We start from the raw sequence: 25,729 nt of genomic DNA, 5'->3' as shown, positions 1-25,729 counted from the left end.
GATTTCACAATGTCCCGGTTTGAAATTCGACAGAATCTGCAGCTCTTGCAAGTACCTGATTATCTGTCAGAATGGTGGACCGATAAAACCTGTAACTTTGGACTCTACCTGAAGCCCTTTCATTATAACTTGAGCAGCTTGATGCACCTGATTTGGATGTCCCTATTTTATTCCAAAATGTTTGTCATTTCCCACCTTCCATATACACCAGAAAAAAGTCATTAGATTGCATATGGAAGCATAGTGGTGTCCTGAAGTTAAGATTGCTTGAATAATATTAGGAATTGATCTGTAATGTTGCACAAATTAATCTGACCTAAGAAACCATGGCTCTAAATAATGATTTCCAAATCGTAAATGCTATAGATAAAAGAATGCAGCATAGAGCTGCAGTTAGAACATAAGATCAAACTTCAATTAACAAAACATCAAAATAATGATTTCCTATCAACCCCAAATTATCTCACACATATGTATATCCGTCCACACACATAGCTAATATCACTGATATAAGCCATTTATAAATGCAGCTCGTAAAGCATAAATGCTATATATAAAAGAATGTAGGGTCCCAAAAATCGTAATATAGGAACAAAGCCCCATCTCTTGTCAGGAACATTATTCCATAGAGATCATTTTTGGCTTGTTTGCATGTCTACATCAGAACAAATAAAATATGGATGGAGAAATATCCAAGTCTCTCTCTAACCAAACATGTTATACGTACAAATACACACCTTACTACTATTTCTATCAGAACAAGCAAACTCCCTAGTACAACAATTTTTTGGTGAATCATGGGAATCCTTCTCTGGACCAATAAGTCTACTGCCTAAACATATCGGGTGCTACAAATCTGATTAACAAAATAAGTACACTACAAGAATCCTGTTAATACATGAAAGTTCCAGTCCGTCACCGATCAATGAAAAACCGTCATGGGTGCCCTTCCATGACGGATTTGAAATCTGTCATCTATATCGCGTCATAATTTGGTATGGTAGCTTCCATGACAGCTCTTGGCCGTCATGGATCTGCGCCAAGCCCGCTCAGGCCCAATCTTCTGTGACGGAACAAGCCGTCATGGACGTATGCCATGTTGGATTTTTGCTTAGACCAGTTGGAATGACGTGGCAGCCTACGTGGACACTACTAGACAATTGTTTTTGTGTTTTTCTTCTTAACCCACATCAGGTGGAGATAACTGTTAGATATTTCTGGTATATATAAATTTCACACCTAATATTCAGACAAGGCCATAAATCAAATTTAATTTTCACAAAACAACCCAAACTCATTACAATCACGGCAATGTTCAGATACCAAAAATACATATTTACATATATAGCTCAACAAGTGGTACAACCATTATTACTGCATCACTCTCTTGGAACCGATCTGAAAAAGGAGCCTCTAAACAAATTACTACACAACTTTGCATTTTCTTGGAATCAATCTGGAAAAGTAGCCTCTGATTTCTCTGTGTATTCGTTTTGAAAAAGGAGCCTCTGATTTCTTGGAACCTGCACTAAACAAAGGCATAAAAAACAAGTTAACCAGCATGTGGACAAATCTGGATAAGTGAAAAGAATTATCAGCTTGGCAAATATGGATGATAGGCACAACCGCACAAGTGTAGATACAAACTATGGCTAAACAATTTTAAGTCTTAAGATGATTAAGCTTCAGGCACTACAGATATCTAAACCTACACCAATTTCTAATAAGTAAAACAGATTAAAGTGTGGAAATTTTTTTCTTTTTACAACTTGTCTAGATGTAGGCTTTTAGTGTAGATTCAGGAAATAGATTTTTTTGGGATAGTAGATCTAGTAATAACTTCCTGGCAAAAAACTTACAAGCATAAACTGCTACACTTTCTTTTATTTAAGTTGGCAATAAAAGATCAAAACTACATGAGTAAAAACAAATGCAACAACTGAAGTTTTAAATACTAAACACTAAATAGCACTTTGCTCGCAAGATGCTTCTGAATAGTCTGAAGTGGAACCACATGGACAAGCAATAGAGAAACTTTACATATTTTGGATCTGTAATAGATATCAAGAAGCATACACAAGAGCACTGCCTGAAATATCAAATTCCAGATGAATACAAGAACTATTCGAAGCTAGTTCCTGGAGGTCCTTCCGGACAACAACATTATGCCTTGATAATAAACAGCCAGACATGTTCTATTGTAAATATAAAATATTTAATTAAAACTTAATAGAAGGAAGGTGCATGCAGAGCTTCTGATATATGAATAGCTGCAAGGGCGTTGGGCATAAAATAATACTATTGCCATTGACAAGTGTCTGTTCTAAGTTCAAAATTCTAGTAAAGTAAAGAAATATGTTTTATGTATCACAATTTATCCTTGAAATGCAAATATGGTATATCGATAAATACAACTCTATATTCAGGCATTGGCGAATCAATATCACAACAAAGCATATGATGGCTACTCTCATGAAGCAAGAAAAAAACAGAACTATGGAATCCAGGAAAGTCTAAACAAAACAAGTACGAACTGCATCATCCTTGATGCTAAAATAAATGGCAGTCTTATCTACTAAAGCGCGCAATCCATGTTGGAACATCACACCGCACTATCTGCCACAAATGTAACTTAGACAAAATGGTCAGCTAAGTAGATCCCATAGAGATAAATCAAGAGTCACGAGATTTGAATGTTCAGGAAAAGGATAAGATATGATAGAAATCTTCTCAGCGAAAAGGCATATAGTACATCACCTGCCCCACTGTAGATTACATCCTTGCTGCATTCGCAGAATAGCAGGGAACCAACAGGAGCATCCCATGGGCGTTTACTTACTAAAATAAACAAGTACTAGTTGCTTAACTAACTAGCAGATCTCACGAATTCTACACTGTTAGTGCTCCCATGGTGAGAAAAGAAGGAAATAGCCATCAGTGCTACTCTGTCGTTGGCTGTAACATGCGAGTATTAGGAAGGGAAGTGGCCACGTTTGCTGCATGAGGTTCAATCCAAGAAACTTTGAGAGCAATCACTTGGAAAGAAAAGAACAACAGAGCGAGAGGGTCAACCTTCTTGTTCTGTGGGGAATCATGGTGCGCGGGGCGGACGACCTCGCTGTCGAACTCGTCCAGCTCGTCGGGCTCGAGCGTGGGGTCCCGGTCGTCCGTCCATGGAACTGGAGAGGCGGAGAGCTTCTGTTGATCTGAATCGAATCAAAAAAATTGATTGGGAATGGGAGAAAGAAGGATGGAATGAAGGAGAGGAGACGAGGGGGAAGTAGGGAGGGACCTTGTGCGGGGCATCGTTGTCGCCGGCGTGGTCGAGCTCGGGCCTCCCGCAGGTCAGGGTCGCCGTCCTCTCCTCGTCCGACGCTTGATGCTCCGAATCTCCAGATGACGAGGCAGCTGCGTGGCGTGGGAGACGGAAGAGGGAGGCCCCTGGTCAGATCCATGGCCGGCGCGCCGCAGCGGCTAGCGTTTGCCACCGCTTCCATGGGGCCGCTGCAACCGCCGTCGCCATGGATCTCGGGCCGCCATCATCGGTTGGAGGCAGGGAGGTGGTGGCGGATGACGGGGACGAGGAGAGGCGTGGCGGCGGAGGACGGGGATGAGGAGAGGTGTGGCGGCGGAGGACGGGGAAGAGGAGAGGCAAGGTGTGGCGGCCGAGGACCGGAACGAGGAGAGGCCATGTGTGGCGGCGGCGGATGGAGAAAGAGATTGGGGACGGGAAGTGTGTTAGGGTTAGGTTTTATACGGGCAAACGTTTAGGGCTTTAGGCGGGCTTTTTGCGGGCTTGCGGAGCTATACTAGACCGTTCATGACGATTTTCAAAACTGTCACCGGAAATCCGTCATGCATTAACAGATTTTTTGTAGTGGTAGATACAGTTGCTTACTCAAGCTCCGGAAAAATCTCCTGAAGAACATATGTCAGAACTATTCATTCAAAATTCCCAATATAGAGCACATAATACCAGTCTTTAATTGAACAATTGTTTACTCACTGACAGTGATCTGTCTGAAAAGGTACAAGTTTGTCAGAACAGAAAATGACTTGAAAGATCAGGGGTTAACAGTAGGCTCATTTCTAAATGGGGGTGATGAAAAAAATAAGACATATGACAAATGATTTCACAACATATAGTCATGTACTAACAATTATGAAGGAATTATGTGCGGACATCTCCTTGTTGAAATTTTTTAGTTTACAATAGTTATAATGGACCACCATGTAAACAGTAAGTTATGTATATGTCTTAATAACATGGAAAAGAAACATCACTAGTTGCCATCTTGAATAGCTAGCAAACTGCTTGAAGCAAAATGTATATTTACAATTTCAACAGAAAAATGCTACAAAGATGCGTTCCTGGCTATCAGTTTCAGCTAACTGAAACAGAGTGCAACAATTGCCATACCATGTTCAAATTAAATGGTTAACACACACCAATTCATCAGTTGATTACCTCAATCCGTTCCTGGCTACAGCGGTACCACCTCTTATGGGGATCTAACAGGGTCGTTTTCATTCTTATAATGATTCTCTCTCTTCTCTAAAAAACATCTCTATCTCTCTCTCCCCACCTCTAGTCTTGTTTATTTCCACCTTATTGAAAGTTGCATAACACACATTTGCTTCTTTTCTGTCTTGTGAACTAAGTTCTCCAGAATACTATGTTTTTTTATCAAGAGGGAAATAATTTAATTATGAAAAGAAAAAACTTATCTAGCATCAGTTCTAGTTGATTTTAGCAATTCCTTTTACATCTGGAATAATTCATTGTCATCAATCTAAAAACACAAAGCAGATATTACCTTTGCTGCATCAGACCCCAAATATATGAGAAATAATCGGATGTAGAAGTTCCTGACAATGATATTATATTTTTCATATCTAAACAAAATTATTATTGTAGGCATGTCGGATACACAGTTAAATCTAAAAAACCCAAATAACAAATGGACAATTCGAAAGAAAAGTGTGGGGAACAAATGGTACAATATAAAAATTGAGCAGAATATTTCGTCTAATGTTGAACAAAAAATCCCACAGTCTGAGATACCTTACAAAAGTAAAGGAGCAATATAGCAAGTCAACAACATAACTACGACATGTTGGTACATTTCCATCTACTACAGTTACTAAGCAATTGCAAGTCCACTGTGAACTTATACAGCGTAGAACTAATCAACCGGGCCAGCACGTATATTAAATCAGTAAAAAGGAAACAAAGCCTGATGTACTGCTTGCGCCATCCACACAGCGTAGCACTAATCAGCCGAACCAGCGGGTATATTAAATCAGTACAAAGGAAACAAAGCCTGATGTACTGCTTGCCATCCACACAATTCAGATTTAACAAAGTTTCAAAGGTGTGGTATACAAGGCACACTTCCGACCACAGGTCAATCGACTGAAATACAACTCATGAAAAAACTAATCAAGGGCCAAGTTCATTGTGATTCTACCTTGTGCAGATGTAGACACAGCTTTGTGTGTTTGTGAGTACTCAGTATTACTACAGATCCTGCTTGCACCCAGTCAATGTAGTTCACCTTGCGAGTGGGTGGAGACATTGCCTGAATCTACAAAGATTACAGGTGCACGTTACTTACTCTGTATCATTGACGCTTGTGGATCCTCCAGTACCAGCAGCACATGAAGAGTGCGAGCCTCCAAGGGGAAGAGATACGTACTGTAGCTTGTGTGTCCCCTCCCACTGTGGAACCGTGGAAGTAATCCACCGAGCGCAAGAACCTGTCGATGAAGGAGTGACCAGTTGACCACGTCGTTGTGCCAAGAGGACACCTCCTATTGCTTGCACTCATAATGGAGGAGACACTCGATGGCAAGGGGTTAGGAGGCGTCAAATGGTTGCCATCGATGTAGCGATGAGATCGGCGTCGGCCAAGGGATCAGCGGCGGCGAACGGATCCGCTAGGGCATAGTACATTTTGCAGTTGCTCAACATATGATGCACCAGATATTCAACATTAAACATGGTCTTGATCCAAAAAAGAAAACTTCTGTTTAAGTATACAATCAAGTGTGCCTATGTAATCGACACAAATACATGGCAAGATTTTTAGGAATTGCAAGGTGGCCCAGGACCAAAAAGGTCCCTAAATCATCTAAATAATAAATACATGGCTAAGTGATTAATACCTTTCCTTTTAAAAAAAATATGACAATCACCAGCAGGGCAATCACTAAAGTTTGGCAGCGAAGAAAGATTTTAGAATCCTACAGTCACCCCTCTTTTCCTCTCTGTGAGCAGACAGTGTAAGTTCGATAATTTGGAGATATTCACTCAACAAAAGAAACTATGAAATAAGATAATCTACAATATATTGAGGCAACAACAAATATTCCTGAACTCAATAGTCCAGAAAATATGATTGAATGATGATGCCAAGAAGACAACAACAGAAGAATTCTCACCAACAAGTAATTCAAAAAATTGACCAGCAGTTAATATAGATAAGGTCGGGAGATGAACATCTATAAAAGATCAACAGTGAATGGGTCCGGTTTGTCCGTGAGGGCCCAATGCTGCCGTGTTAATGCGTACGACCAAGTAAACAAAAAACCCACTTCAACCCAGACGTCCATGTGCTCAATAGATGATGTTTCACCACTATGCAAGGATGATGTTTGATTTGAAATGGTCTGGTGATGTGTTCAAGTTGGCATCTTGCTTGTTTGCAAGTCTTAGACTTGTACATGATGTTTGGATTGTATCATATGGTGTGGCCTGAATCTATGTCCAGATTACAACGATTAAACTGGATTCAGAAGAACAAGAAAATGCTCGTCCCTGACATGTTCTTACAGAGTTGATTCACAAGATCTGCATTTTGTATTTCATACTGTTCTACTACTAATTGCTTCATTTTGCAACATGTTCTTACAGAGTTGATTCACAAGTCCCCTGCATCCCACAAGTTCTCTCTCTTCGGTCGTTTGTGTTAGGAGAAGTGGATTTTTGTGAATCGTAATCAGCGACAAAGTTACCGCTTGACGAGGAATACAAATAGCAGCATGTGATGGTGGGTGTCAAGTCGGCAACAAGTATGGACCGACTTTATCATACCAAACTTTGTGATAGACATTCGAGCGCGTCTATTTGTGGTGTTTCCTACATGACATACATTGAACCGAATTGTCGACGCTTCACACACTGTTTTTTTGTTGCTTTCTCTATTGGTTTCCCCCTTTTTATGTTTGGAATTTTCTTCTGGCTTTTTTCAAAAAAAATCACTAATTTCAGAAAATGTTCAAAACTTGTTCGCACATTTTGAATATTGTTCGTTTTTTAAGAAAGATGTTCACAAATTTTAAGAAAATTTTTATTCAAAAATTTGACAAAAGAATCGTGTTTTCATATTCTTTCGCAAACTCGAAAACTGTTCGGGTTTTCAAATAATTCATAATTTTCAACAGTGTTTGCATTTTTTAAAATTGTATTTTTTGCTAAATCATGTTTTCAAAAAAATCTTTACAAACTTCAAGAAGTGTTTGAAGTTTCGAAAGATGTTTTGGAATTTAAAATTATTTTTTTCAAAAAAAACAAGTTTTTAAAAGATGTTCAAAATTTCAAAAACATTCATTTATTCTAAAATCGTTTTTGAATTTGTTTCTAAATTGTTTTGTAACTGTAGCCTTGTTCGGTTTGCTACCGTAGTTGGTTGGATTCGCTACAGTAGCCGGTTTGATCCCTAGAAAACTCATCCATTTTTGCTACAGCGCCCATGGGAAGGCTCTGTCGGGCAGCGGCCACAAACACCGTCAGATAGGTGGTTTGTCTATATCTCTCTCGTAGCCACGACCTCATTTCTTTGGTTTTATTTTTTGTTTTTTTGTTTTTTTGTTTTTGCTTTTGCTTTTTATTACATTTGTTTAGCCCTTCAAATATTCTTAACAAATACATTACCAAAGAACTTTAAATAAAACATTTGAAAAAAAAGTTAACCATGCGTTTGAAATGTGTTTAGAGAAAATGTTTCCCATGTATATGAAAAAATAAACAATGTGCGCGAACAAAGTTGATTCGGTATTTAAAAATGTTAATCAAGCATTTCAAAATTTTAAACAAGGCTTTTAAAAAGGTTAAAAAACATTTGAAAAATGTTAAATGTTTATAGAAAAATGTTGACCATGTATTGAAAAAATGTTAATCAATTTGAAAAAAAAATTAACCGTGTATAGAAAACATGTTAACCATGTATTAGAAATATGTTAATCTGGTATTTGAAAAACTGTAATCAGGCATTTAAAAATTGTGAAAATGTATGTAGAATTTTTACCATGTAGTCAAATGCCAATCTTGTATTTGAAAGCTGTTAATCAAGCAATTAAATTATTCTGAAAATGTATACGAAAAAATATTGATAGTGTACCTAAAAAACATTAAACATGTATTCGAAAATACTAAACATGTATTAGAGAAATATTCTTGACGTATACGAAGAATCTAGAATAAAAAGTAAAAGAAGAAATGAACAAAACAATTTAGCCCAAAAAATAAATAAAGGAAATCAAAGAAACAAGTGTGGAAGCATGAAATATAGTGAAAATAGATAACTAAACCGGTGAAGTCAACATAAAACTAAGAAATGAAGAACCAATAAAAAGAACAAAAAGAAAGAAAACAACCAAAAGGAAAAACCAAAGACACCAAAGTAAAAATATGGTACAGTGAAAAACTGAGAAGCAAAAAAGAAATCAGAAGAAAAACTAGAAAGAAATAAATATAATTGTAGAAAAATGAGGAAATGGAAGAAAAGAGAAATAAAAAAACCAGTGAAAAGCAAGAAAGAAACGAAGAAAACCCAAGAAAAAGTGGAAAGCAAGAAAAAAAATGAAGAAAAACGTTTACAAGCAAATAAAAACTATAAATTTGGAGAAACTAGCGAGGAAACAAAGGAAGCCTGTAAAAAAAGAAAGACTAAACTGGGTTGGCCCAACAGCGAAACCAGAGAGGGAAGCGCAACGAATGAACTTGATCGAAAATACTAGTGAACAGGGAAAAAAGACTAACCCCCCCTCAGTGACAATGAAGAAACACTCGCGTGAAGCAAGATATAGTCCAGGCGTTCATGAGCGAGGTTGGTTGTGTGTGCGTTTTTTCCCCTGCTTTTCCAAAGTTGGTCTTCTGGTAGTTTCTGTAGTTTTATAAATTATACTCATACATTTTTAGAAAAATGTCCGTACCATTCGAAACCACATTTCCATGAAATTTAAAAGAATTTGACCGGTATAAAGATGTCCATGAAATTTACATATTATGTATGTGCAGTTTTTTGAAAGCAAATAATGACATCAAAAATGTGCATATCACTGGAAAAATTCCAGGCATTTAAAACTTAATCACATGATTTTAAAAAATTAGTATCATGTACAAAAGGGTTCACTCATTTTTTACGAAAAAATATAAACTTTTTGAAAAGGAAATAAGTTTATGAAAAAAATGATAAAATATAAGTATCAAATATGAAAAGGTGAAAATGTTATAAACAGAACAAAATACACTAAAACGGGGTTCAGAAGAAAAAAAACCTGTCATCCAGGAGGGAGAAAGAACCACCCCCACCCTTGCTACTAGGTTGCAGCTCACATACATTGGCGATGGCTAACCACTACCGGCAATAAGTGAGATTTGGCATTTGCTACATTCCCGGAAGGAAGTAGCCGCCGCCGACAAGCAAGCAAGCATTTGGCGTGCGCGCGAGTGAAAAGGCCTTATCTTGCGGTGGCATCCAGTCCAGGCAATTAGGCAAAGTTGAGCTCAGATCCAATTCGATCCCCTGCTCGGCTGCTTTGCTTGCTTCACCGACGGGAAGGGAATGTGATGCTTTTCTTTGCTTCTCTCCACCTGTGGGGATGGAAATTGGGATGCTTTACTTTACCCTCCGCTTCTCCCCCACCAGCAGCCACATACTACTTCCAAACACCTCCGCTGCCGTGTGCTGTCATTTGTCGCCGCCGTCGTCCGCCGACCGCCGTGCATCCCATCCATCTCAAAGCCAAGGCTGGTGGTCTAGTTCAAGTTTAATTTGTCCCACCTACCTAGTTAGGCGTCTTGTGTACCTTGTCTTTAGAGCTAGTGTTCATGTTCTGTTTCCTTGTCTCTGGCTTCTACTATTTTAGTTAAAATTTTCCTCAACTGTCATAACAGAAAAAAAGACCAGCAAGTTGACCAATGGCGATGGTGCTGGATGCTTTTGCATCCTTCATCGGGGACTACCTCAAACAGGTCGTACAGTATGAGCTCGGAACGATGCTGGGCGTCTCCGGCGAGATCCACAAGTTGGGTGACAGGCTTCAGGACCTCAAGAACTTCCTCGCCGACGCCGATAGGAGAAACATCACCGACGAGACCGTCCAGGTCTTGGTGGCTCAGCTCAAGCGTGCCATGTATGAAGCTGCTGACATCCTCGACCTCTGCCAGCTCAAGGCCATGGAGAAGCGTGGGCCATCCTCTGCAGAAGCAGGGTGTTGCAACCCCTTGCTTTTCTGTATGCGGAATCCCTTCCATGCTCGGGAGATCGGCACCCGCATCAAGGCGCTCAACCAGAGGCTTGATTCCATCAAGCAGCACAGCGCTGCTTTCAACTTCATCAATCTTGGGTCATATGAGGATTGTCATAGCAGCAATGCCCATGCATCTCGTCATGGCAATCCTAGCCGGGAGACGTTAGGGGACATTTTTTTCATGCATGTCTTCCTCATACCGCAACTATTATTGTTAAACATATTCAATGATTCAAATACACATTAGAGGAAAACAAACCACATAGCTAGTACAACCACTCTAGTGCACTTCATTTGAAAGAGTCACGCACGGATCAAAATAATGAATAGATCTACTTAAGAAAGTATCAGCTTGCAACCGATAAATAATAAAGAACAAAATAAAATATGGCAGCTACGAATTTTGAAGAACATACATAAACATGTATGTCAACATGCCACCAATCTTTGCAGCAGTCACGAAATCGCCTATCTCATAAAGACCGACAAATAATGGCAGTGGTAGTTACCGACCGAACGGTCGCCTTCCGAATCTTTCCATCACGTGGCTGGGCCAAAGTTTTTCCATTCCTCATCCCTTATTATTCTTGCTTACTGATTCACGAGAAGCTTCCTTGATACCTAAGAACTTGAAAGAGATATATAAATTGAAAGGATTGAATATAAGAAAGCAAGATGGGACTATTTAATAATTCGAGGCTAGATAATCAATTAAATGTGGCTGCGTTGATAAATGGGTTGAGGCCAGGTGGTCCATTACTTGGGCCGGCCTCATTGCAGTTGACGATATCAAGTACCTAACTTGCCCCTAAAAGGAGTACCTAACTCCCCTAGCACGGCTCCTGTATGTACCTTATATACGCACGCCTACTCTTGTATCAAAAAGAGTCAGGCGATTTATTTTAACACACATAGCAGTGTAGCTGAGCTGGTTGGCACCGTGATTATCAAGCCAGCATTCTAGGGATCAAATCCCACCAGTGGTGCTTGTTTTTCTGGTTCAGGATTCTTCCTTTTTTTTCCTTAAAAACAGACAAGCCAACACAGCTAGCAACAAATCGCGGGCTTACGTAAGAGGCACCAAAGACGGACCAAAAAACTGGTGGTCCCGCTATGGAAAAAAAGTGGAGAAACAATCCTTCCTTTAATATTAGGTAAAGATAAGCACCACGGTTTGGTATGCATCTAGATCGGGATGGTACCTGTAGTAAACGGTCGCTCCCCATCTGTATGCGTCCATGAGTCTGCACACGGTAGCTACTTGGCTTTTATTTTGAACAAAACTCCTCCCTAATCTTCCTGTACTCCATGTTTGTGGTTGCTGTCATGTACTCGATGCCTTTCTTGTTTCAAAATTCCAATACCTGAAAGTGGCACATCATATTTCCAGTTGTGGTCCTGTTTACATGGCTTTTTCTAATTTAGTTTCGGTCAAGTTTATGTGAAATATAATCTCCTTTTCTCTGTTACTTTGGTCTGAATATTTACATTTTAATTACCATATACGTACTAGTGCAGCATCCAGATATTTTGTTGGTGTTATCTTCCAAAATAATAGTAAATGCAGTCCTCAGATAGAAGTAAAAGTAGCATGTCTGCAAACAGAGTTGTACATGCAAACTTACTACAAGTGATGTAGATGATTGCTTGGAATCATAAAGATCTCAAATAAACATACAAAAACAGATTCTTAACACAAATTAATATTGACTCATCAAATATATATATACTCAACTTGTGATGCCATGCAACCTATAAACAACAGTTTACAGTTCTATGATCATTTCCGTCTTGCAGTTCTAAATATTATGCGAACATACATTGCTTTATACAAGAGAAAGAAGTATGTGTACTTTAGAAAGCAAAATGTTGAAGAAACATATAAAAAAGATGTTGCATGGCTGTTGTTTAGGTCACTTCTTTATAGGTTATGATCTCTGAAAATCCACAAATTATACGGTTGGTTCACAATTGCTATTCAGGTCACTTTTTTATAGGTTAATACTTGCTTCATCCATTTATGAATGTGCAGGAAGGACTGTAGAACAGAGAAGGGGTTCATTGTAGAACAGAGAAGGGGTTCATCCACTAGTAGAAAACAGGGCTTTCGTTCGGCCAGAAAAGAGCATTAATCCCGGTTGCGTTACGAACCGGGACTAATGTGAGCATTAGTCCCAGTTCGAGCGGCGAGGGCACCGTAGAGGCATTACTCCTGGTTCAAATGGGACCTTTAGTCCTAGTTGGTGCCATGAATCGGTACTAAAGGGTGCGATGCCCATTAGTACCGGTTCATGGCACGAACCGGTACTAAAGGTTAGCCTTTAGTACCGGTTCGTGCCACGAACCGGTACTAATGGTGTTGAGACCTTTTGTACCGGTTCGTGCCACGAACCGGTACTAATGGTGCAATTTTCAAATCCTACCCCCCCGGTGTATCGCCTTTTCAGTTTTGTAAAAAGCAAAAGGAAATGATAAAAACTTCAAAAGTTAAAATCCTTCGAGATGTAGTTATGTTACCACATGTACTAGTTAGGAAAATTTAAAAATTTAAATTTGGACATGTTTTGCAAAAAGTGCAGGGAAAATGTAAAACGGCTATAACTTTTGCATACGATGTTAGAAAAAAACATATAATATATCAAAATGTTCAGCACGAAAATACGACCTGTTTGCAAATTGTTAGAATCCTCAAGTTCTAAAAGGAAAAAAAGTTATGCTCAAATTTCATTTTTTTGAATTTTTGTTAAATCTGGTCAAACTATGGTCAAACTACTTATTCAAGAAGTATTAGTGTTACTAAATAATTATTCAAGAATATTAGTGTTACTAAATAATTATTTCAGTTTTTTTGAATTTTGGTCAAATCTGGTCAAACTGTGGTCAAACAATGGTCAAACTACTTATTCAAGAAATATTAGTGTTACTAAATAATTATTCAAGAATATTAGTGTTACTAAATAATTAATTCAATTTTTTGAATTTTGGTCAAACCTGGTCAAACTGTGATCAAACTATGGTCAAACTGTGGTCAAACTACTTATTCAAGAAATATTAGTGTTACTAAATAATTATTGTTTTTAAGAACAATAGTTTCAAACTCAAACAGTGAAATGTGTGACTTCATGCTCAAGCTGAATTCCTGAGGGTTAATAGGATTGACATCTTATTATTGTTAGGAAAACAACAAGTGCAGAGACTTGGAAACGAGGGAGAATAGAACCCGGAAGTTAAGCGTGCTCAGGCTGGAGTAGTGAGAGGATGGGTGACCGTCCGGGAAGTTAGATGATTTGGAATGATGAGGGGTGATTAGATATTAGAGGTTAAATTGAGCAGTGATGAGGGGTGATTAGAGATTAGAGGTTAAAAAATTCAGAAATTTGAAAATAAAAAAATCAAAAAATTCAAAAAAAATCATAAAATTTCCTTTAGTACCAGTTGGTGTTACCAACCGGAACTAAAGGTGGACCTCCAGGCAGCAGCCACGTGGAGGACCTTTAGTCCCGGTTCGTATAAGAACCGGGACTAAAGGCCCTTTTTCTACTAGTGATCATGTTGTTTGGGTTGGTTTGCGCTAGCTCCGGCGATGGTGTTGTCGTCCTCAGCCACAAATGTTGAAGGTATCCCCCTCCCTTCTTCCCTTTGCTCTTGTCATGTGTTCATTTTGCTTGCTTTCCACAAGATACTATCCCAGCTTGTTGGCAAACAAGCTCATTTCATTTGCTTTTCTCATATGTGAGTTAAGTATGTTTATACCATATAAAGTGAGCTAACCAAAGATCGTTCCCTTATCTGGTAGAGAGACTCGGCTGCGTTGTTGTAGCAGAAAACAAGATATTAAAATGATAACCATTAGTGCCATTTTTATTACCTTCTCCAAGCAAAATCTTGGTAGCACATTAACTAGACTGTTTGCTTCTAGTCATGGAAACTAAATAAATTTTATGGTTCTCATTTTTCTTAGTAGAGGGGTTGTCCTTTCCCACATAATGACATACCTCGATAGATTTTTAGAATGCTCTGGGAGCTGGAATGCGTTGTTACATTCAGACCTCTAACACGGTCACTCCATTGAGTTGTGATAAATTTATTTCACCAAGTTGTCGTTCCAATCTTCAGTTTGTGAAATTCGTTGCCTGATATTTATGAAAATTAGAACTCATGAACCATGGTTAGTACTATGTATATTATATTCTGTGGACCTGGAACTTTCTTAGGCAGGGCTATGATGTTACTAACATCTTATAATGTACTTATGCTAAGAAACTTTCAGGACATCTTATAATGCTCTGGGAGCTAGCTTTGCACGTACGTGTGTGTGCTGCTGCTATCTGGTGAATTGATCTAGTGATCAAAAGCCAACAAATGATGTAATGTTCTATACCAAATTACTAATAGTGGCTTGCAACCAACAATTCTTATAATCCCTTGAGCACCGGAGTCCCTCCATTGTGCCCATGGCCGCAATGACCATCGCCCTGCTAGGCTCGAATTCGAGCAGAGCAGCACCCCCACCCCCTCTCATTCCTCCACCAGTAGACCTCCCAGATCCTAGCACATCCCCCACCCCTTCTATTGTCACCGGAGCACCCGTGGCTGTGCCGCCGAAGTTCAGTCGCTGCCCGTGTCCGCGGCCACCTCGAGCTGCCGCTGCTCTGCCCTTCCTCGGTGACCGTGTCCAGGCTAGGCGGGCGCAACCACTACTAGGGAAAACCCCCACAGTAGTGCGGTGTTTCCGGCTAGCAGTAGCGCAGGGCCCCGCACTATTGCTAGGGCTCTACAGCAAATATTTAATAGTGGTGCAGTTTGACGTACGCTACTGCTATGGTACCTAGCGGTAGCACTGGCGGAACCAGTGCTACTCCTAAACATAGTAGTAGCGCCTGTCATACCAACGCTACAGCTAATTATTTTTTCTTATGCGTGTTTGCACTGTGTTTGTAAATTTTTTATACTGTAGTTTTATCACATTATTTTATGATCATCATTAGTTATTATATCAGTGGGTGAACGATACATGGATTAGATTCAAGTGGAGGCAACATGGCGCAGATCTAAAGTACTACTAATCAAAGTGACTTTGTTTGGATTGGTAGTACTTTATATTTGTACCGTGCCGCCTCCACTTGAATCTCATGCACGTTTCTTTCATCGACAGATATAATAGCTCATCATGCTCACAATGATATAACAACTAAGCATCATCATCATCATAATAACTCATCATCATTATCATGATAACACAAGGCATACCCATCATTATCATAGTCATCTAGCAACTTCAACTCATTATCATAGTCATAAACAACCCTAGTTAATTATTTTTAGCACATGATCATGAGTATTTGCTAGGAACTGCTACATTCTCTAAGGTAAAAAATACCATATAACCAAATAGCCCCTAACTCTCCATTATGAAGAATGAAGATTACCTTGTCTTCAATTCATGCGCTTCGCTCAATGTTGCTTCCAAGTAGCTCCCTATGATTATTCATAAAAAAAATCCATTCTTTGATTGTGAGGTCTTCATTGGTTTTAGAAATCTTGTATGAACAGCGGTGAACCTAGGCGGACCTGGCCTATAAGGTAATAACATCAAGGCGACCTTTCAGAAACATCAGATGCGGCAAACAATCCTTCGGGATTTTTTGTTAAAGAACGTAATAATAACATCGTAGTTAGCAATGTACATTAGCTTTAGAAGAATGTATGCTAAAGATGCATTGATGTCGTAATATTACAAAATCTTACCATGCCACCTCCATGGATGTTGACGTAGTTCAACACATGCACTAGTGGACGTATTGACCATTTCGGACTAAAGGGGTTCTGCAATTTTCAAACTCTACCCCCCCATCGCCATTTCAGTTTTAAAAAACAAAAGAAAATGATAAATACTTCAAAATTTAAAATCCTTTAAGTTGTAGTTATGTTACTACATCTACTAGTTAGGAAATTTAAAAAACATAAATTTTGACATGTTTTGCAAAGAAGTGTTATGAAAAATTAAAACGGCTATAATTTTTGCATACGATGTCGAAAAAAACGTATAATATATCAAAATGTTCAGCACAAAAAGTCGGTTCCGAATTCGAAGGCCATAGGCCGCCTTGCATATTTTTAGAATCCTCAAGTTCTGAAAGGAAAAAAGTTATCCTCAAATTTTAGTTTTTTTGAATTTTTGGTCAAACTCTGGTTAAACTGTTGTCAAACTATAGTCAAACTACTTATTCAAGAAATATTAGTGTTATTAAATAATTATAGATTTTATAATAATAGTTTCAAACTCAGACGGTGAAACGTGTGACTTCATGCTCAAGTTCAACTCCTAAGGGTTAATAGGATTGACAGCTTACTATTGTCAGGAAACTAGGGGGAATATGACTCGAAAGTTAAGCGTGCTTAGGGTTATAGCGAGGATGATTAGTAGTTGCCCAAAATTAGCAGCGGCAAAATTGAATGGATCTAACACATATGTCAGAGGTCCTAATGGTACTAAAATTGTTTCTTATGTATATTGTGTGTGATTTCATGTGGCATTACTACTGTTTCATTGTCAATGTCAATAAGAACTTTGAGATCCAGACATTCAAAAAAATTAGATCCTTCTCAAGTTTTTCTGTTCCCATAACAAACTAATAAGGAACTGAAGTAGCATGAATAGTGAATAAGTTTTATTGTTGCAAGCAGAGAGGAGCATCTATGGCATGTATACTTGATCATGCCTCGTTACTGTTTATCAAATGTTTTATTCTCTCTCAAGAAATTTGTTCATGGAGATTGAAATCATTACAAATCCATGTCCTCCACCTCCAACTTCCATATAGTACAACACATAGCAGAGTGCCCGCAATGAAGCTTGATAAAAACTGTAATCTCATCATAAACAATTCAGCGGAGATAACTGTGCATCCTGAGTTCTGATACAAACCTAATATAGAGGACTATTATTTTTAGATAATCAAAGTACTGGAGCTAAAGAAAACTAAGCAAAACGATACAAACAAAATCAGGTGAAAAGCCATCATGTCTCCTTTGGGGGAAAGGCAAAAAAAAACTGCGGTGAACAACATCAGCTTGGACAGGTGAATGTGTGATGACGGCAGAGTTTACGGGATGGCACTTCGTCTTGTCAGCTTGAGTTATAGGATCTTCATTTTGTTGTCACTTTGAACGAATAATAAGTTGACACCGCACATGGAAAAAGAAAACCAAATCTAGAAAAATGGACCTTATTTTTTTATGTGAAAAAGGGAGTTTATAGGCATACCTATGTTGCACGCTCCTAGTAGCCTTTGTAGCAGCAGAAAAAGGTTGTGATCTACATGTATAGCATCCTAGTAAATAACATACCAGAACTTGACAAATTTGTACATTCAGTAGGCAGAACCCCGCTGCACTTTGCCAAAAGAAATATGTAAATAATTCAGAGGATCTTGGAGATAAATTGAAGCAAATACAAATAAACAAATTATGTAGACATGTTTAAGAACAGGCGGCCCACGATACAATGAGTTTGGTTAACAAACAGCATAATAGATCGCTAGTTTGCTGCATCATGAAGAAAGAGCAGCGTATATCTCTACCCTGTAACTATTTTGGCTTCCACCAAAGTATATGCGTGTCCTTCCGGCGTCTGCGATCTGAACCTTCTTCCACCAAAGGTTTCGTGGATGGAAATCAAGTCGTGAGGGAGAGGAAGAATGAGGAATCTGCGCAGAGAAGTGTAGAAGATGAGGAATTAGATGGAGAATAATCATTAGCGTGTTAGGGAAAGAAAGCTATAGCATGAGAGATGAGAGATTAGATGGATATCAAGTGTTACCGTGCTAGAGAAGGAAAGCTACAGAAATTCTACAAAGTTTAGCGTGGGAGATGAGCGATTAATGGATATTATTGTTACCGTGTTAAAGAAGAAAGTAGCATCGTACGTGCCATCTCTTATTTATCGGATGCTCAAACAAACTCGGTCCGAATGCCAATCGTTTTCCTCCTGTCCCTGGCGGCTGGAACCCTAGCCGCCGCCAGGAGAGCCAAATCTTCCAGCGCCGTCCTCCGGCGGCTCCCCTCCACCGGCAACCTCGGTCGTCAGTGGTGAGGGGGGTCGCCGGATTCATGCGTGTGGATCGTTTTTACTCCCTCGTATTCTAGATTTTTAGGCTGTTCATCGTCTTTGCTTCGGCGCTACGATGATAGCACTGAATAAAGATTCTTTGGATCCTTCCTTACAAAGGCCATCGGTCCTATGGTTGGGGATGGATTTGGAAACCAGTCTGTTCAAGCAAGGATGGCGTGGCGGCGGCGACATCCTCGTGGTGGATATGTGTCCTCGGGCTCCGCCGTTGCGACGGCGTTTGCTCCAGCGTCGGTGTGAAGCTTGGGAGGTAGTCCAGGAGCGGATGCAGATTGTGGTCTGCATCGATGACGTCTGGAAGACGGAACATGTGCTGGGTTCGTGGTTCGTGGATGGTAGGTATGGTTTCCTTCTGCGACGTCTTAGTCGTGGTGGAGTGTCAGATCTGGAGTTCGATGGCATTGTCCGGGGTGTTGCCCCGGTCTGATTCGTTCAATGGTAAGGGCTTCACTTTTGGTGAGCCACCTTGGAGGTCCGCAAAGCTGCATATCAGCGATGGAGCCGCCTCGAGCTCGGGTGAGGAGGTGATACATCATTCTTTTCTTCGGTGGCTGCTGTCGTGGTGCCGGAGGCAGGTGATGGGCGTTGGTGTCAAGCTCAGAGATGTTCTGCTATCTTTTCAGTTTTTTCATGTCGGTCCTTACGTGACATGTACTTCAATCCTTTTGATATGAATGAGACACGTATTACCATGCAAAAAAAGGAACTCGTGCGATTTTTTTTACGTTCCATCTCCTGTTTATTGTATTCTAACTAAAGGAGAAGGAAATTATGTGATGATATTTGTTTTAGAATGTCAGATCTCTTTTTTTTGTAATGGTGATTCAAGTCTAATGTTTTAGGAAAGCTATATCGGGCGATATCTTTTTTACGTGACATGTCCGGTTTATTGTATCATGATTAAAGTGGAAGTATATTCTGTGATAATATTTCTTGTTTTAGGAGGTGAGATCTCTTTTTTCTTAAGGGTTATTCAATTCTTATTTTTTAGGAAAGCAAGTATCCTGTGATATCTTTTTATATTGCGGCATGCATCTCCTGATTATTGTACCGTGATTAGGAGAAGGAAAGTCTGTGTTTTTTAGGCGTGAGATCTCTTTCTTTTTTTAATGCTGATTCAAGGAGATAGGCAGTATTGTGTCATATCTTTTTTTTTGAAATTCAACCATGACTTCATTCAATCATAAAAGGCAGGGATTTCTGCCAAAAGAATTTGCAAAATACAATCTGGGGGATCATTCACCCAGAGCTTACTAAGATTATTTGCTACTCCCTCCTTTGCTAGTTCGTGCGCGGCTCCATTCGTAGTCCTTCGGACCAAAGACACCTTCCATTTCCTTAACGCCAGCATGGTTTTCACCTCCTTTATCATTCGTCCCAACGAGGAGAGGTCGGCATCTGCACTTTGCAGCGTGCGTACCACTTCTTGGTAGTCCATCTCAATGTGTAGCTTGGCGAAGTTTAAGTCCCCCGCAAGTTGCACTGCCCTCTTGCAGGCCTGAAGCTCCACCAATGCTGGGTCACCACCCATAGGATAGTATTGGCACGCTCCCGCAATGAAAGTTCCGTCTGCGTTCCTGAACCCCCCCCCCCCCCCCCCCGCGCCCCCCTTTCCTCCTCCCTTGGCAGTTGCACCATCTACATTCGCCTTGATCCAACCATCAGCTGGAACGCTCCATTTTTGGACCGGGGTTACTCGGGGCATCTTGCTCCCTCTGCCATTGACCTGCTGTCACTCCTCCATAAGCCTCATGACCATCGCAGCCATGTCACCCGCCTCCTCAATTCTTGTCCCTTCTCGCGCATTGTTCCATGCCATCCACAGCGCATATAGTCCCTACACCATTATAGCTCGAGCATCATCCGAAGCATCAGCAAACCAAGTCATGAGCCACTGAGATAGCGCACTCTGAGAGCAAACTGACTCCGGCTGGATTGCCGCCGGTGCTCCCAATTCCGAGTGCAAAAATTTCCAGAATTTTGCATAGTGGGGACACCGCCAAAACCTGTGTAAGTTCGTCTCCTCCCTTCCACACACTGCACAAAAACACCCTAGGTTTGATCTTGCACCTATGCAGCTCCGAGCCCACCGCCAATCCATTACGGATCAGGCGCCAAGTGTGGATTTTCACTCTCCCCGGCGCCACCATATCCCACAGGTTCATCCAAGCTTTGGGGTTCACGACCGATGACGGCGACCCCGGGCTCCCGGTCTTTGCCTTTTTCTGCGTCATGCCAAGATGGTAGGCTGATCTAACTGTGAACACACCATCTTTTGTATAATTCCATGCTAGGTAATCCTCCACCATCGCCCCCCACTGTTATCTGCATGATATCGCATGCTTCCACTGGGGGGGGGGGGTGACATATTCTGCACCTTCTCCCGATCCCAGCTCAAGCTAGTTTCATCTAGAAGATCTCCAACTCTAGTTATGCCCGGGACAAACACTTGGCCCAGTGGCTTCAGGATGCCCTTACGCGGAATCCAGTTGTCATGATGTATACGGACTCAGGATCTATCTCCAATATGCCAAATGAGCCCGTCCCGGAGTAGTTCACGACTGTGAATGATGCTCCTGAACGTGAATGACCCCCCATCGGGACAAGTGGCATTGAGTATCGAGCTGTCTGGGTAGTACCTCGCCTTGAGCACTCTTGCACACAATGAGTTTGGGACCTGCAGTAGCCGCCAAGCTTGCTTAGCAAGCAACGCTTGATTGAAAACTTCCGGGTCCCTGAATCCAAGTCCCCCTTCGTGCTTCCTCGTGCACATTTTATCCCATGCAATCCAGTGTACTCTTTTCTCACCATTTGCCTCACCCCACCGGAAGTTTGAAGAGATAGAAGACAGATTCCCGCACATTTTTTTGGTGAGCTGAAAGCTGCTCACGGTGAAGATAGGAGTAGATTGTAACCCCGATTTGATTAATACCTCCCTGGCCATTTTGGATAGGCCCTGGCCCTTCCACCCTGAAACTTTCCCCTTAGCACTCTCTTTGACATATTTAAAAGTTCCATCCTTGGATTTCCCCACCATCGTTGGTAGGCCCAAATATCTCTCGCTGAGAGCCTCCTTTTCCTCCTCAGCACACCCATTCCCAAAAAATATAGCTGATTTCTCCAGGTTTACTTTTTGTCCGGAAGCCACTTCATAATCCTGCAAGATAGCACGGAGGCAAAGAAAGTTGTCGTGAGACCCTTCCAGGAAGACAATACTATCTTCAGCAAATAGCAAGTGAGTGACCGTGGGGCCGGTGCTCCCAAACAAGACACCCTTAATCTTCTTCTCCTCTTGGGCATGCTTCAACAAAGCTGAGAATCCCTCCACACAAAAGAGAAAAAGATATGGTGACAACGGATCCCCCTGCCAGAGGCCCCTAGACGGGAGAAATCTGTGTGAAAGGCCACCATTTAACTTCACCGAGAAACTCGCTGACCTGACACACCTCATGATCATCTCTCTCCAGTGAGCTGAGAAACCATACTTTGTCATCACCTGGTCCAAAAAAGTCCACCCCACCCTGTCATAAGCCTTCATCATATCAAGCTTAATCGCACAAAGTGGTTTCGTCCTCTTCCTTTTCCTAATTGCATGAACACACTCATAAGCCACCAACACGTTGTCCGTGATTAATCTCCCCGGGACGAACGCATTTTTGCTCCTCCGCAATCAACATAGGCAGCACCTCCTTGAGCCTGTTTGCCAAAGTTTTTGACGCGATCTTATATAGTACGTTGCACAGACTAATCTGTCTGAACTGAGTGAGCATCTCCGGCGAGGCCACCTTGGGAATCATCACAATAACTATATCGTTGAAACCTTCCGGCGTCGTCCTCCCTGCCAAGAAATCCCATATAGCTGCACACACCTCCTCTTTTACCAACGACCAGTGTCGTTGGTAAAACATCGCCAGGAAACCGTCTGGTCCCGGGGCTTTTGTTGGCCCCATCTAAAATAGTGCTTTCTCAATCTTCTCATCTGCAAACGGTGTTGACAGCCTATCATTCATGTCGTCTGTCACGGTCGTCTCAATATGTTGTAGAATCTTGTCACCGTCCCGCAACCCCTCTGATGTGAATAGCAGCACATAAAAATTTGCGGCCTTTACTCGCATACCCTCATCATCAGTGCATTTGGTACCATCCTCCCTCTGTAACGCCTTGACAGTATTTTTCCTCTTTTGATGCGAAGCTCTATTCTGAAAATACTGAGTATTCTGATCACCATATTGTAGCCAATCCACTCTTGATCTCTGTTTGTAATAAATCTCCTCCCTCTCGTACAACTCATGCAGCTGATCTTCAATGTCCATTATTTCCTGCCTATACCCTGTTCGTAGAGCCCGTTCCTTCGCATCTTTCAGTTGCCATTTTAAATGCACTATCTGCTTTTTTATGGACCCAAAAACCTCCTTGCTCCAAGTTTGCATCGCCTTGGCCATCAAGGCAAGCTTCTTGTATGCCGCTCCCACTCAGGGCTGCATCTGATTGGCCACATGGGCCTCTTCCCATGCATTAGCTACCATGGTCTCGTAGTCCGCATGCCTAGCCCACGCGGCCTCGTACATGAATGACCTCTGCGCCCGCGCCGATTGGTCGACCAGCGTCGACGCAACCCACATGAATAGCGCCTGATGATCAGACTCCTCCGTTAAGATATGTTGCACCTCGGATGCCGGGAACAGCTGCATGAAAGAAGCAGAACACGTGGCCCGATCCAGTCTGACTTGAATATTCTCTGTTGCATGCCTCTTATTATCCCAAGTGAACGGGTACCCTAAGAACCCCATGTCCGCAAGCCACAGTCGGCCAAACAATCACGAAACTCGTCCATCTGTCTGATGCATCTGGGTTTGCCACCAATCTGTTCCTTTTGCACCATTGCTTCATTATAGTTCCAACACAGATCCACGACAAATTATCTTGGGTCCTCAATACCTCAATACTTCCCACGTTTTCGCCCTTTTTTCCACACATGGCTCCCCATAGATTCCAGTGAATCTATAGATTTTCCTGACCACCTCTAGTTGGGCATCTATATAATACTGACACCACGGCCTAACTATTGCATTGACATGATCTCGCCACCACAGAGCAAGCCCTCCACTCTTGCCCACACAATTCACCGCAACTCCTTGACTAAACCCTAACCTCTACTTGAGCCTCTCCATTGCTTTTGCCAATTTTTTATCTCCGGTAAGAACACCATCGCTGGGTTGTAGGACCGTATCAGGTCTCGAAGCTCGCCAACTGTCGAGTCCAACCCCAATCCTCGACAGTTCCAGGCAAATAGACTCACTGTGACCGGCAGCCCTGCCTCGCAGGGTCCGCCGATGTATCATTGCGCTCCTCAATACGATCAAACACTGACGAAGTCTTCTGCCTCGTCTCACGAACAAAAGTATCATGCCCCTCCTGCCTCTCTCTGTCACCTTTAGCAACCCAGTACTATTTAGGCCTCCTCTTCCTCTCTCCCTTAGCCTCGTATCTAGGGCTGTCCGGGGTGCGCTGCTCTGGCCTATAGTCTGGTCTAGGTTTTCTCACATAGTAACCTTGCCTCCTTTCTCTCTCCCTACCGTGGCTCGACGATCCAACCCCATCATACCCCCACTGCCCGTACTGTCTATAGCTGGCCCTGAGCTCTTACTATCTTTCTTGTTGCCGTTGTCTCAGTTTAGAACGCAGCTCCCTTTCTCAATTCTGATCTAAATCATCTTGAAGGTCCCTCTCTTCAAAGGAGAGCCACCCTGCTTCTGCTTGTTTGAGTTTTTCCCTTCCTCATGGACTCCCTTACCATCCCCGCCAGTGCGCGAGACAGCCGGAGTGGTGAACTCCTTCTGCAAGTTGCGTTTTGTCTGGAGATCTTTGACAGACCCTGTCTTCTTGCTATGCCTTTCTCCCTCGCTTGATCTTACACTTCCAATGCTGTTTGCACTTCCTGATGGACCACGTACCGGTCCCTCCTTATGTCCCCAAGAACGCCTAGGAGATGCCCGGAGCCACCCTCCCCATTGCTGATCCGGATCCCTGGCCGGGGCACAACCCTTCTCTCCATGAACCAGACACCCACAATCAAACCACGTTTTCTCTACATCATCTTCAGATTTCTTCAAGTAAAAACCCCTCACAAGAGGCTCCATAATAGGCAGCTTAACCCTGAATCTCAGGTCCAAACCTTTTGCGAATCCATCTTTCTCCACATCTACCCGCACAATCTTACCCAACCAATTCACCAGCCCTTCACCGAAGGCCTTTGATTGTTTGTTGAGTGGAAGATCATCAACCCGGACCCAAACATCGACATATTCAAACGTCATCTCAGATGGCCTCGTTGCTCCATCATAATCCTTAAGCACTAAAACATTGAAATCAAATTGCCATGGACCATTATTAAGAGCGTGTTTCTAGTCTCCTTCACTGCCGAACGTCACGGCGAAAAGATTCCTACCGATGATCTTGAACTGCGCTTCTCGATGAAGACCTCGTGCCCTAGCCATGGATTTCTCTAGCACGCTCTTGTTCATTGGTCTGGGCGTGAACGCTTTACCTATTGCCGACCACCTCGCCAGCCGCCCTTGCTCCTGATCAGATTCCTTGAAGATAAAACCTTTTGCCTCCTCCGTTAGCACTAAGCCCCCAGACGATCCGTCAAGCCTGGGGACACGGATGCGTTCCTGCTATGGGAGTCCAGTGGCGTCCTCATCGCTGGGTCGATCGCCTCCTTCTGTGCCGCCGGACACGGCGTAGAGGCCATTCTTGGGGTATTAGCCCTGGCCCCCGCCACCTTTCCAGGAGCAGCCGTCACGCCGCTCGCCATTGCATCTCCTTCCTTCTTCCTCTCTGCCATGGTTCTTTGGTCGGAGAGAGTTCCCACACCAGCTCAAAGCATGCTTGGAGACGTCGTCGCCCCCTCACGTGCCGCCAAGATCCTCACCACCACAGCTCGAGAAACCCTAACCCTAGCCGTCGAGATGATCGCCACACAATCGCCTCAATCACCTCTTCGTGTTTTTCGAACGAGGTGGGTGTCATATCTTTCTTGGGAGGGAGAAACGGTGGCTA

At 41.9% G+C, this 25,729-nt stretch overlaps 2 protein-coding genes and 1 pseudogene across 2 annotated transcripts; 1 reads left to right on the top strand and 2 right to left on the bottom strand.

The window, feature by feature from the left end:
* Positions 1-10,204: 10,204 nt before the first annotated feature.
* On the top strand, positions 10,205-10,783 carry LOC147962866 (putative disease resistance protein RGA4). Its single transcript, XM_087534337.1, has one exon. The coding sequence runs from the start codon at positions 10,205-10,207 to the stop codon at positions 10,781-10,783; it is 579 nt and encodes a 192-aa protein (XP_087390463.1).
* Positions 10,784-19,844: 9,061 nt separating this feature from the next.
* Positions 19,845-20,198, bottom strand: LOC147962865 (uncharacterized). The gene has a single exon (XM_087534336.1). It carries the CDS (start codon positions 20,196-20,198, stop codon positions 19,845-19,847), a length of 354 nt encoding a protein of 117 aa, XP_087390462.1.
* Positions 20,199-23,962: 3,764 nt separating this feature from the next.
* On the bottom strand, positions 23,963-25,514 carry LOC147962864 (uncharacterized; annotated as a pseudogene).
* Positions 25,515-25,729: the final 215 nt, after the last annotated feature.

Source organism: Triticum urartu, chromosome 7A, assembly GCF_056163025.1.
Source record: "Triticum urartu cultivar PI428250 chromosome 7A, HENAU_Tu73, whole genome shotgun sequence".
Taxonomy (NCBI): domain Eukaryota; kingdom Viridiplantae; phylum Streptophyta; class Magnoliopsida; order Poales; family Poaceae; genus Triticum; species Triticum urartu.
The sequence above is the reverse complement of the archived record's forward strand: the minus strand, read 5'-3'. Positions and strand labels throughout refer to the sequence as shown.